Raw genomic sequence first — 12,666 nt, 5'->3', positions numbered from 1 at the left:
GTTTGCTGTGGTCTAGCTGCTTCCTGGCCCCACAGTGCTGTTTCATCTGCCTTCACATGACAAAAAAAACCCCAAAGGCTGCATTTGCCTTTCTAAGTCCTGGCTTCCTCCAGAGCAAGAGACACTGCAAGGATGTGCTTTCATGATTCACCCAGAGTTTTCTTTCTGTTGTGTAGTTGCTCCTCTCAAATGGAAACAACTCTGACTGCCCTGAAAGATGCCACATGGTGCATCCAGAGATTTGGGACCGTGTGGTTCCAGTGTGAATGAAGGGTGAGGGCTAAAGCAGCAGAGATCACTTCACTAGGGCAAGACTGGGCTGCAGAAGTCTCTAATGATCTCCTGAAATAACAAGAATAATGTGGAAACCTCCATTTAATAAAGCCCATCTCAGAGTGCTTACAACTGCCTGTTGTGCCACAGGATACTCCCCTAGGGCTACACTGTGTTATGATATAATTATGGGCACATTTCAGCACCACTATGTTATAGGAGGTGTATCCAGAGGATTTTTTCCTGCATGAGCTGTGGTCCCTCTGGGAGGTACCATCTCACAACCACCAAAAGAACCCAGGCTCATGCAGCAACTTGGGAAAAAGCAGAGAAATAGACCGTCCAGTTGAAAGACTGTGTTCAAGAGCTTGTTCAGTGCATGGGAAAAGTTGCATCTTAGCCATAGCATTAATTTTATCATTTCTATAATTTCAAAGAGGTTAAACAGCATGACCCAGTTTCCTCAGCAAGTTGTGACTGCTACTCTGAGATCCAGAGTTACAAGATCAGTGATTCCAGAAGAGCTGAAGGTTAGAAACAACTGATTTCCCTTTGCCTGGAGCTCCGTGATGGCTGCAGGGTGGGACCTCAGCTCATCTCCTTCCTTGAGAATTCCCACAACCAAAACAGAGTTAGAGAAGGAAGGCAGAACTAAGTTTACTCACTAGCCATTTGTTTACAGGATGACTTTTCTCCAGGTTCTCAGAGTTGTCTCACTGCCTAAGGAATTCCATGGTGTACTGCAGTATCTGAACTCACCCTGCAATTGCAATCTGTGGTTTCAGCTCCTGTGTGCCCCACACAGGGGTAGTATTCCTTATCTGGAAGGCAGATAAGCCTGTCTGCTACCTTCACCCAACATCTGGAGAAGGAAAGGCAGGGAAAGGTTTGGGATTATACTGAGCAGGGAGTCAAAACAGGGATAAAACAGCACTGGCAGTGCTGTACCAGCAGGGCAAAGAGCCATCTCCTCTGGGTCCCCTGTCAGAGGAACCCAGAGCACTCAGCTGGAAAAAAGTGAAAAAGCCCACAACCCACTGTAAGCCTCCTGTCAAAGGAAAGGAAACAGTGAGTGCCATTCTTCCCCACAGCTCTGCAGAAAAGTCTTCAAACCTTTCCTGCCCTGGTGCGATGGGCTCATCCAGAACATTCCTGCGTGCTAATGTACATGAGCTGTTACTTCACACTTACAGTGCCACCCTAACTCTTGTTCTTATTAATTCTGACACCCTTCTTGGTCATTTCCCCCTCCCATTTTGACCATGTTTAGTTCTTTTTAATCTTTCTGTGTAGACCAATCCTCCCAGTGCTATGAATAAATAAAAGCCTTCTGTTCTCATCAACAAAATGGTCTTTTAACAGTTGCAAGAACAACATAGCAATCACTTAGAAAAAAAACCAAAACAAAAGCAGCTAATATTTGGTGCATTTAAAAATATCTGCTTAAGCTATTTTCTACATTTTAGAAATAAATCTTTCATTAAACAGAGAAAGCAGTGAAAAAATTAATGGAGAGAAGAAGCACCAGTGGGTGTCTGAGAGGGACCTGCTAACCCATCAGAAATGCTCCCCACACACAAAGCAGCAGCAGCAGGGCTGCCAGAGCAAGCTGAACTTCAGTTAGAAACATCTAAGGAATGTGAATAAGCTGTTAGAGCTGCAACCTTCCCCTCTGCTTTGATCTGACATTAAACATAACTCGAGAGTGGGAAACTCAACAGCTTCAAAAAGGGTGAAAGAGTCAAAGGTCTTCATGTACCAGGACAGGTAGAGGGTTTATTCCTCCTGGAGAAAGAAAAATGAAAGTGAATCTGGTGGCTAGGAACTGCCACCAGGTTAGGGCTGAGAATTTCATCCTCCTCATCCTTATGTAAAACAGACACCATACCCCTAAGTAGCATGAGCAAGTGCAAGTGAAAAAGAGGCCTAATTTCAACTATGATTAAAAAGCGTAAAAAAAGTAAACACATTTTTGTGGTCCCTGTATCTTCCAAATGTGTTTCTGACTGCTATTAGTTGACATGTACTTTTGAAGGTGAAATTGTGGTTTTTCTGGGCTCTGGCCATGTAATGTAACCATAGAGCATTAGATCTCAGCAAATGAGATGTTACAGGAAGAGAGACAAGGATAGCTGGAACATCATGTGCTTTACAAACTCAAAATGCTTGGTATGAGGAAACAAAGCCACATTCTCCAGCCTTTATTCTTGTTTTCCTTGGCTCTCAGCTTTACAGATCCCTAAAATTACTGTGTTAAAACTAAAGGAGCTGCAATCTGCAGCTGACTGAAGAACTGCAATATCACTCCACTTTGATGAATCCCCCACAGTTATTCATTCTGAGAGCTTTCCTAAATTGACTGCCAATAATCCGTTTGTATCTTTCTTCTGTCATCAGAATCTTGCCATAATAAAATAATATTAGCACAGAAATTAAGTTGAAAAGGTGATATTTTGTTTCAAAATAGCTAAATTTGAAGAAATAGCAAGGTCATCCCAGCAGCCTTAATTCTGCCATCATGAAGGTGCATGCCAAGCAGATCCAGAAATCATGGGAAGCAGTTACCTGCCTGTTAGAAACTCCTTATAAGAGACCACAGGAAAAAAAAAATTGCTGTATTACACAGAAATTCCATTTTCCTCTTTCACAGGGCTGATATAAACCAAAGCCATTTAATAATATTAGATGTAAGCTAAGGTTAAGAGGTCTTCTGGAATTCAATATCCACTGTCACCATGGAAAATTTCTAATACATATCTATGAGGTCCAGCAGTCTTGTGACTACAATGAAATATCCCAAAGAGTGAATGCTCAAATCTTCACATACTGAGAAAAGTGAGCCAGAGGTTCCTTACACTAAGGGGCAATGCTAAGACCCAAATTGGAGTGCACAGTGTTTGTTACTGTGTGAAGCACCTTTTTGGTCAAGCCTTGCATAAGAGGAAACACTGATTCAGAGCAGCCTTTGGCAAGATTTAGGGCCCATGTGTGAGCTCCTACAGAGTCAGCAATAAAAATGGAAATTATTTTTCCTTCTTTTGACTGAAGGATAGACACAACATAAATCAATCAATTCACACATACTCCAACCCTGATAACTTCCCGAGTCATTTGGGAAATCTCGCTTGCCACGCTGTGGAACTGCATTAATGATCTCATGGATAATGCACCTGTATTGGGAATTTTATCCATGAGAATACCAGAACCTGAACAAATATCCAGGTCAGGAAGTCTACACTGAGCTCACACGACTAAGAGCCATGGCATGAGGTAGGGAACAGACAGCTATTATAGTGCTAACAGAATTGAATAATTGATATTACCCAAACGTATCCAAAGGAAAGGACACAAAAGGGAACACACTGCTGAAGTGATTTGGAATAGATAAAATATTGGAGGAAAATTTTAAACCACCCAGTCTGACCAGAGCAGTTTTAGCAATGGAGGCATTTATGTCCTTCAGCTTTCACTGGCATTTACCTCAGGATATAATTTGTATTTCATCAAAGTTTAGCCTTTGTGGTTGTCTCTTTAAGTGCAAAGATTATTATACAGAGCCTAAAAGATGTTAATTGTCTTTCTAACTTACAGTGAATCAAGGCTCAGTTACATCAGCTCTTTGTGTAACACAACTGTGTTTCCATTGTTCTGCTTTCAGGTTCCTTTTCATCCTCTCCTCTTTACTGATCAGGAAAACGGAATTTACAAACAAAACTCTAGGTCTGACAAGGAGAACAAAGTTGTTAACTGACCTGAGAAATCAGATTTGTACTAATTGCACTGTTTAATCCAGCAATATTAGGTATAAAAAAAAAAGCCAAAACCTAAAACACCAAGAAATATTTATGTTTATCTAGTGAAAAAGATATTCAAGGAAAAAGAGAGCAAATAGTCACACAGCACAAAACATGCCTGACAGGAACACACATCTCAAAGATCCTTCCTTATCAATAGAAGAAGCATTCTCTGTATCAAATCCATGCAATAAATAAATGTTTTATAATTTCTTCTTGATTTGTTGCTTCAATTAATGCTATTTTAACTCCGCTTCTTAGAACCTTTATCAAGCTTTATGGAAATGAGGAGCTAAGACATGGAGTTAAACACGCACAGAGAGCAACTGCAATCCTGGAGCTCAGTGCCTTTTTGTATGGAGTGGCTGTGGTCTGCTAGCAGCAGCTGCAGGGGGAGCAGCATGTGGCCTCTTCCATCCCCCTTCCCATGAACTTTATGCCATGCAGACAAACAGAGGGGGATGGAGACACTTCCTACTGGGATTACTGCAGACTCCTGCTTGCCTGCCTCCTGCTCAGAAGGAAGTGCATCAAAATGAATGAATCAACACTCAGAAACACTCTGCCTACACAGGGAGAGAGAGACCTAGGTGCTGAGTTAGGATGTTTCTGCACAGGTCAACTCTCTGTGCGAAGCCAGCCTCAAAAATGGCATGTGATCGATTGTTCCAAAATAAAATGTCACATGGGTTTTATTTATTTTCCTTGCAAGCTGTCTTGAAGGCTAGATATTCTCTTTTTCAGAGAAAATATAGGGATCATTTCTGCATATCAAGTGCAGTGCTGTGATCAAAAGTGAGTCACAAGAGCAAGAGCAAGGGAAAGCCTTGGTACCAAGATTAAGTAAGGTTTTGCCTTTCCTCTCATGGGTAAATGTTGCAATGACTAATGTAGATTCAGGATCTTCAAACTCAAGTTAAACAGTCCTGTCTTTGAGGAGACCTTGGGGGCAGGTTTGAGTCTTGGCTTCAGCCAAGTAAATTGCAGTATACTTCCCAATGTCAGTGGATAATCTGCCCAAAGGACATCAGATTTACACCAAGATTCATCCCATTTCAACCTGGGATTCCAATCTGCCCAAAGGACATCAGATTTACACCAAGATCCATCTCATTTCAACCTGTCCGCTCAGAATCTGGCCTTGCATTTTGCCCGCTGCCATCATCAATCCCATTGATTCATTTTGCTGATACTGATACTGATGGAGTGGCTGTCACAGGGAGCAGTAGTCTGCAATGATAAAATCAAAGCAAAGATCTCCAAGCATAAGTTATGAAGTTGCAAGGGTTTATGTGAGACAGGAGGCTACCAGAGAGCCAGGACGGGTGGCTCAAATATGTTGCTGGGATGTCCCCATCCATGCACTGCAAGAGACCTGGTGACACCCAGCACATCTCCATCACAGCGTGGGACACAGAGCAGAGCCCTTCAAGCAAGAAGAGGCAGGGACACCTGCCCAGCACTGTGTACCTGGCCCAGCACTGCCCCACCCTGCTGGCTGAGGGCCAAAGGGATGCTGCTGTGCTGTCACAGCCTTGCACCCTCCTCAGAGGGTTTCTCTCAGAGTTGAGGCGTGCACAGCCAGCTCCAGTCTCTCTGCTGGAGTGTGGAGATGTGCTCAAAGGTGTCAGTGATGCCTCCTTGCCTCTCCATGTCTCAAGGGTGCAGCTGTCTCATTGTATCAGCATATGAAAGCTGTGCTGACATTTCAGCGTCCCCTCTGGGATCACTTAGGACATTGACCGTGAATTCAGCAGAAATGGCTCCTGGTCCCACTTCCACAGCGGGCAATACCACCTCACCCCCAAGAGACAGGTGAAGAAGAAATAATCCCTTAGAGTGAGGTCAAAAGGCTGAAGAAAACTCCAAGCAAACAGGTTTAGCTTTTACAGATTCAAATGCAGATCTCGACAAAGCAACAGGTAATCCTTTTTCATTTACGTCTGGTTGTGAATATTTTATTGGCTCTTCTCTCACTGCTGAGTAGCTGTAATGGCATTTACTTCAGCAAAGGCCTGAGCTGCTGTTAATCAAGCAGAGTTTTTTACTCACCATGGTCATGGGCAAACACAAACAAGTTGAGTCCTGTCAGCTTCTGGGCCAGGTCGTCGTAGCGGCCGCAGTGCTCCCCAGCGCCGTGCGCGATGAACACCAGGGCCCTGAGAGGAGCATCAATGTACAATCATTAACGTGGCAACCACCCTGCAAACAGTGCAGAGCTGCAAGGGAAACCACCCAATTCAGCAACAGCATTTCAGACATCAGCAAACACCAGGCAGGTATAGAATTTGCAGAGTTTGAACACAGGGGAAACCGTTGTCACCCTGGCCTGCCATCGACCTGGCCTTCAACAGGTTTTTGTAGGATGGATTGCAGGGAAGGCAACTGCTCATGGGTCTGCTGCAAATTCTAGATGCAGGTGAGCATCAGCATCAGTCCCTGAGCTGGATATCTCCATGGGCTTGAGGTTCTACACGGCTCCTCCAGTGTAAGTGATGCCATCTGTTTATTGCGGGACTGGTATCTCTCTGTGATTCAAATACCAACACTGTCCTTAACACTATAACTTCAAACATTGTCTGATGCCCCAGAACACTCTAAGGTGGAATTTTAGCCAAAGAATAGGTTCCCAGCACTTTGCTTGGAGTTTGGAATTTTATCTTTTCACCCAATTATGTTAATTTTACCATTCCAGTTTCTGCCCCAAAACAGTTGCTTCACTTCTATGATTAAAATGACTCCTACATAGCCACTGTGCAGACCAAGATAATAAAAAGTAGTCTAATAGACACTTATTTTTGCAAATACTTATATTTGAATATTCCAGTTTTATGAATAACACCTTACTTTTACTAGAATGCCATCAAATCAAAGTGACAGAACTTGAAACTCCCCAGTGTTTCTGCTAGATAAAATTAGTATAGACTTGGGCTAGAACTATAGCAGAAGTAGCTATGAGATTACAGAAGTTCTGCAGGATTTGACAGGTGACTATTTAAAATCCAGTTTTAGCAACATAAACATAACTTGTTTGTTTAAAAGGACCATTTGTCCTTGCAACATCAGCAACCACAAAGCCATTTGAAGGCTACAAGTTCGACATTTTCAGTACATGAACAGTGAAATATTACAAGAACTGACAACATAAAACAATGACAGCAGTTAACAGCTAGGAAATTCCTCAACTTTATCTTAATTGAGGCTTTGAATACCTTTTTAGACAGTGTATTCACAGCAATGAACTGCTTAGGTCTTAAATATATTTAAACTTAAAAAACATATTGGATGATGTAGAGACTCCTATCCTAGCTCTTTAATTAGCACTTGCTTTAAAGCATTTGCCCAGCTGGGCAATTTAAAAGAGCATCCATCTAGACCAGAAGGACTGTACAGAGTCCATTGCAAACACAAAAGCAACAAGGCAAAGATGCTCTGGTATCTAACACCAATTAGCAAGGGTGACATTAGGTCATGTACCATATTTAACTTGCTGTGCCTTACAAATCCTCTTAAGTGTCACTGAAGGTTGCAAAACAATCCGTCTGGAGCAGTCATTCCTTCCTTTGTCATTGTCCCTGATCAATTGATTTGTCAAGTTATCAATTGAGTGATAACTGATTTTTGGAGTGCAGGATCTATTATTGTACCTCTAAATACTGAAGAAAGTGAGACATTGCTTACTCAGTGGAGAATATTAAATTTCTTCCTGTGGGCCCATTGGCCTGATATTCAACAGACTCAGCCAGGCTAAGTCTCTCTGCCACACCTCCTACTCCCACACCTCCCACTACCTTCAAGCTTGACAGCTTCCTTGCTCAATGTCTTACTTAATCTCTTTAGGGGACCTACATTTGTTTCTGCTGACTAGGCACAGAGACAAAGGTGCACCTTGGCTGAATGAACAAAGCCCTTCGATTCTCAGAGAAATATTATTTGAATTAATGCACTAAATGGCACTAAGTGAATGAAACCTAATGGGAAGCTGGCAAAGAGATCCCTTCCAGGAAATTCTACGTTCTTCATCCCTGTGACAGCAAAGCCCTTGTTTTGCTTTTATTCACACTGATACAGCATCCTTCAAGATGCTGAGAGCCCTCACTTTATGTGAAACCAAGCGAGAAAAGATAAAAACCCAAAGCTTGAGAGAGGCAAGGTGTTCCTGTGACCTTTCCTTCCACCTGGAACACAATTTCCAGGTGTCACAGAACTGAGCCTTTGCACACCATGGGGAACAGACCTGGTTATTATTTGTCTGCAAAATCCTGAATAAAACCCCTGAGCCTGTTTGTGCCTTAAGAGCTCTGATGACAGTAGCTGCTGAAAGGACTTAGATACTTTTGAAAATTCTGTCCTAGCAAGTATCATAAACAAAGCATAAAATTTCCAATTTGTGACACTGAAACAAAATCAGCCTATCCTGTTGTTCAATAAAAAGTGAGAGTGGCTTTACTGACTAAAAACTAGGTCACATCTACACAGCTCTTTAGCTCCAGCTTTCAGATCTAAGCACAAGGGCCACATATTGAGCACAACCTACAAAAATTGAAATCAGTATGAGTATCATCTGAACAAGGATTGAAGGATTTGGCTCTTTCACTTAATCTCCAATTTTCCATGACAAAGTAAGTTTAGATTTGGCAAATAATACCTGAAGGCAGTGTAACAAATACGATTTAACATATTTTCACTAGCAAGCTGCCAGGAAAATACAACAAACTATTAGATTGACTGACAGCAATTCTTTCCTGTATGTAAACATTTTTGCAGATATCCCTGCTCTTAAGTCACAGTCTTCTTTTTCCTTACCACAATGGCTGGAATAAGAGATTATCAGAGATTGCTTTCAACAGAATCATTTAAAATTAATATGGATCCTGCAGTGTTCGTGGTTTTGCAGGGCTGCAGTGCCTCTCTGGGCAGTCTCAATGAGAATTTTGTTCAAAAAAGGTTGAGAATAAAAATTTTGTTCAAAAAGGGGGAGAAATTTCTTGCAGTTGTGCTGCTGAAATCCTTGCAAGTTTGCAGGTAGAAAACACCGTGCACAGCTGCAAAACTCTCTGCAAAGTGCCCTGTGCCTGGATCCCTGCTGGTTCTAATGTCTCTGACCACAGCACAGACAGCTCCTCTATCTCTGGTGCTTCAGCTGGCTTTGGCTGGTGGAACTGTGATTGCTGAACACCTTGGAAATAGGGCTTTGGCACCTGTTCAGGGCATCAGCTCCTCCCAGGGCAGCAGGACTGCCCCGAGCTGGGCTGGCTCTGAGCACAAAGCCAAGCTGTGAGCAGGGTGGGACTGGGTCCCACGCTCTGGCTCTCACCCGGCCCTGCAACAGCAATTACGGGCTCTTAGAGGAAACCACTTTATTGACTGCTGCTTGCAAAAGCAACAGATGGTTTTTGCAGATTCCTGCCCTTCCCATGGCCTTTATCACCTCCTCCTCCTGGCCCCTCCCCACTGCAGGTTTATGCCTCCTGGTACTGCACAGCTTGGCAAACAGATGCACTTGCTTATTGCAACAAGAAGGAAGAAAAATATTTGTCTTTAATATTCAAATCAACTACAGGCTGTGTTTAGTTCTCTTCCATGATGAGGTTATATGCACCCATGACCTGTCCCTGCTCCCACATGTCCCCTGACTGCTCTCAGTCCCTCCTATATTGCAGCTGCAGCCTGTCAAGCTTTGTAAAACACAGCAATGCCACACCTGCAGTTAATACAAAGCACCTGCAAGCACACCCTGTCCTTTATTAGAGAGTGTGGAAACTGTGGAGGCTATGCTGCAACACTGTGTGCACAAATCCACATGAACATGTTGTTCTTTTCTGTCCTGCCTCTTGGAGAGGTCACCACCTGATCCAAGCTTTAGCCTTGCCCAAGACTTCCCTATTTCTCACTGTAGCTTCACATCCACTAATATTTCTCTTCTTGTGTAGGCAGCTGATTTGCAGGGCACGGTCATGCTTTAGGTTGCAGCTCTAGGTAGAAAGGCAATTCCAGGTTTAAAGGTTCTCACTTTCTGTTTTGCTGTCTTTTTGACAATTGCTCAGAGATGAAATTCCACAGTCAACTGGAGGAGAACAATTCTAGGCAAAATAAATTGCAGCACTGGACTTACACACATGAGCAAGAGCCCTCTTAAACCAAGACTGTTAGAAGAAAAATACACTGAAAGCACAGCCAGAAAGCTGCTGTGCTGTGACACTTCAGGCAGGCCTGAAACACCACTCAGGGCTTGGGTCCTGCTGGGCATAGGACCCACAGTTCTTGCTTTGCTTTGAACAAAATTCATGTTGAAACTGAGCCAGACAGAGATGGTTGCAAGCAGGATGGTGTGAATTTAACATCTTGTGTCCTCTGGGGACAGAGCCACTTCTCTGGGACCCCATGCTTGCTCTTTTATTGCCAGAAAATAACCCAAAACATTAGGGCTGAACCAAAGAACGGAAGACAAGCTTCCTATGACTGCATGTATGAAAAATGCAATCTTTTCCACCCCATTCAAAAGCATCCCTCTTCAGAAAAATATTTAAGTACTTGCCTTAACCTCAGGAAACTTTCCTCAACAACACATGAAAGTCAACAGGACTCTCCAAGTACAAGGATGAAAGTTAAAAGAGGATTTGTAAATGCTGTCCGGAACAAGGACTGATTTAATCACACACACAAGTGATTTCCTGAATCAAGCCCTCACAACTTAAGCTAATACCATACAGAATAACATGTTATTCTACGTTAGGCAACTGTGCTTTTCATTTGGTCTTATGGAGGTTGTTACCAGAACCAGATCAACTTTAACAAAGAACATCTGACTTGCACAGTGTTGAATTGCAGACACTAAATTCCTAAAGTAATTTTTAAAAACAAACTGACAGGAAAGCTCTGAGCCAGCTGAGCTGCCAGAAAAATGACTGGCTTAAGTACTACATTTTGTTGTGTTGTTTGAGCTGATTTATCAGTTCCTTTGTAGCTGAACAATTAACTTTTATTTGCCAAAACTGGTGACATTTTTAGACAAGCAAGAGGATAGTCACTCACAAATCTTTTAGTGTGTTAAAAATGTTATGTGTGTATTTTGCTTCCAAAGTATATTATAATGGAAAGTCACTGGAAGGTGTTCATTCTTGTGTTAGCTGGGTGAATGGGCCTCACTATGAGGAATAGCTATCTATCATATAATATTTGTTGAGGTTTAAGTGTCAATCTGATTTTCTACCCTTGGTATTTGCTTAAAGGTTACCAAAAAAAATCAGCTAATAGTTTAAAAGAATATGTAATGAAGAATAACTTTTTTTGTGATCTAAACAATTGGTGATCTTTTCTTTTCTGGAGGGTTCTCCATGCCCTTCCTTTGGGTGTAAGACCCAAAGTTTGGAAGGGGATTGTCGCTCTCTGCTCTTTGAGTCAGTTTTTGCATTCTTTTTTCTGGAGGTGATTTGTCCCCCAAGACAACCCTGAAAAAACTTGGGCCATGTGTAGGGGTTACAAAAAGCTGTAGCAATCTCACTCATGTTATGAATGCTTGTGACCTACACACTTGGCCATGAGTTCAGCCTGGTGTCTCCAGTTGGACAGGAATATTTATGGAGTCAGGTGTTCCCTCCATGGCATCCTTCTGCCTCTAGGAGACATCTGAGCTATGTCCCCCAAAGGTGTAAGAGGGAGTGACTTTTCTCCCAATTCCAATCCATGTTTCAAGGAGGCATCACACCCCAGGGCGTTTCTGGCTCTCTTGATCAGGTTTTTGCATTCTCAGCCTCTGCCCTCCTGCCCCACAGCTTTGCCAGGCTCTGGGGAGACAACTCTCTCCAGCAGCTCTATCACTGCTTTTCCCACTTCAGGGAAAAAAGGAAATCAGAATGTCAATAGCCTGGAGCTGGGTCTCTATCAACCTTCTCTCCAAATCACAGACCAAGCAAATCAGAGTGTCAATAGCCTGGAGCTGAGTCTCTGTCAACCTTCTCTCCAAATCACAGACCTACAGCATTAGCATGGATACCTCACAGAGCTCTGAATCTGGAGAGTTTATCTCTGGGGTTTAACTTTGAAAAACCTTTATGCATGAAGGAACATGTCAGAGGAACCTGCACTGTGCTCACAATACACAATTTCTGCTTGACTATACAGAGCTTGTGGGGCTTGAGGGTTCTGTACATTTGTGTTTGATGTGGTTTGATCTAGACTAGTAGAATCAGTAGCTTTATTCCTGTCCAGATCTTAAATTGGCATTCAAAAAACAAGCCTCTTCAGCAAGCTCTGTGTCCTGCTTTCTTTCCTCATTTCTTCATTTCCTCAGGCTTGGAAATTCCCATGCAAGCCCTTCCAAAAGGGCTGCTGTTAGTTTAAACCCCATCTTGCTGTCTTACATCATAGAGATTTAGGGCTCAGTCTTAAAACCTGTGCCTGCTCCATAAGCAACCCTCTTGCAACAAGCCAGGTCTCATCAGACATCTCAAAATCACAACTCCTCACAAGAACACGGTTAGGAGGACATTTCAGAACAGCCATGTTCTGAAACTGTGCAGAAGGGATAGCATGGCTAAGTTTTCCAACCCCCTCACAAAGTGCAGCCATAAATCAGCAGAGCAGAGACGGATTCGGT

The 12,666-nt window shown here is 42.8% G+C and overlaps 1 protein-coding gene across 3 annotated transcripts in view; it reads right to left on the bottom strand.

Moving 5' to 3' along the window:
• Positions 1-12,666, bottom strand: part of MGLL (monoglyceride lipase) — a 62,015-nt gene that overhangs the window by 35,005 nt on the left and 14,344 nt on the right. For all 3 annotated transcript variants that reach the window (XM_058813197.1, XM_058813196.1, XM_058813198.1), the window contains exon 3: positions 6,120-6,226. In XM_058813197.1, coding sequence (XP_058669180.1) covers positions 6,120-6,226 — 107 coding nt within the window. The remainder of the gene's footprint in view (positions 1-6,119; positions 6,227-12,666) is intronic.

The sequence above is a fragment of the Ammospiza caudacuta genome, chromosome 12, assembly GCF_027887145.1.
Source record: "Ammospiza caudacuta isolate bAmmCau1 chromosome 12, bAmmCau1.pri, whole genome shotgun sequence".
NCBI classification, from domain to species: Eukaryota; Metazoa; Chordata; class Aves; order Passeriformes; family Passerellidae; genus Ammospiza; species Ammospiza caudacuta.
The sequence above is the reverse complement of the archived record's forward strand: the minus strand, read 5'-3'. Positions and strand labels throughout refer to the sequence as shown.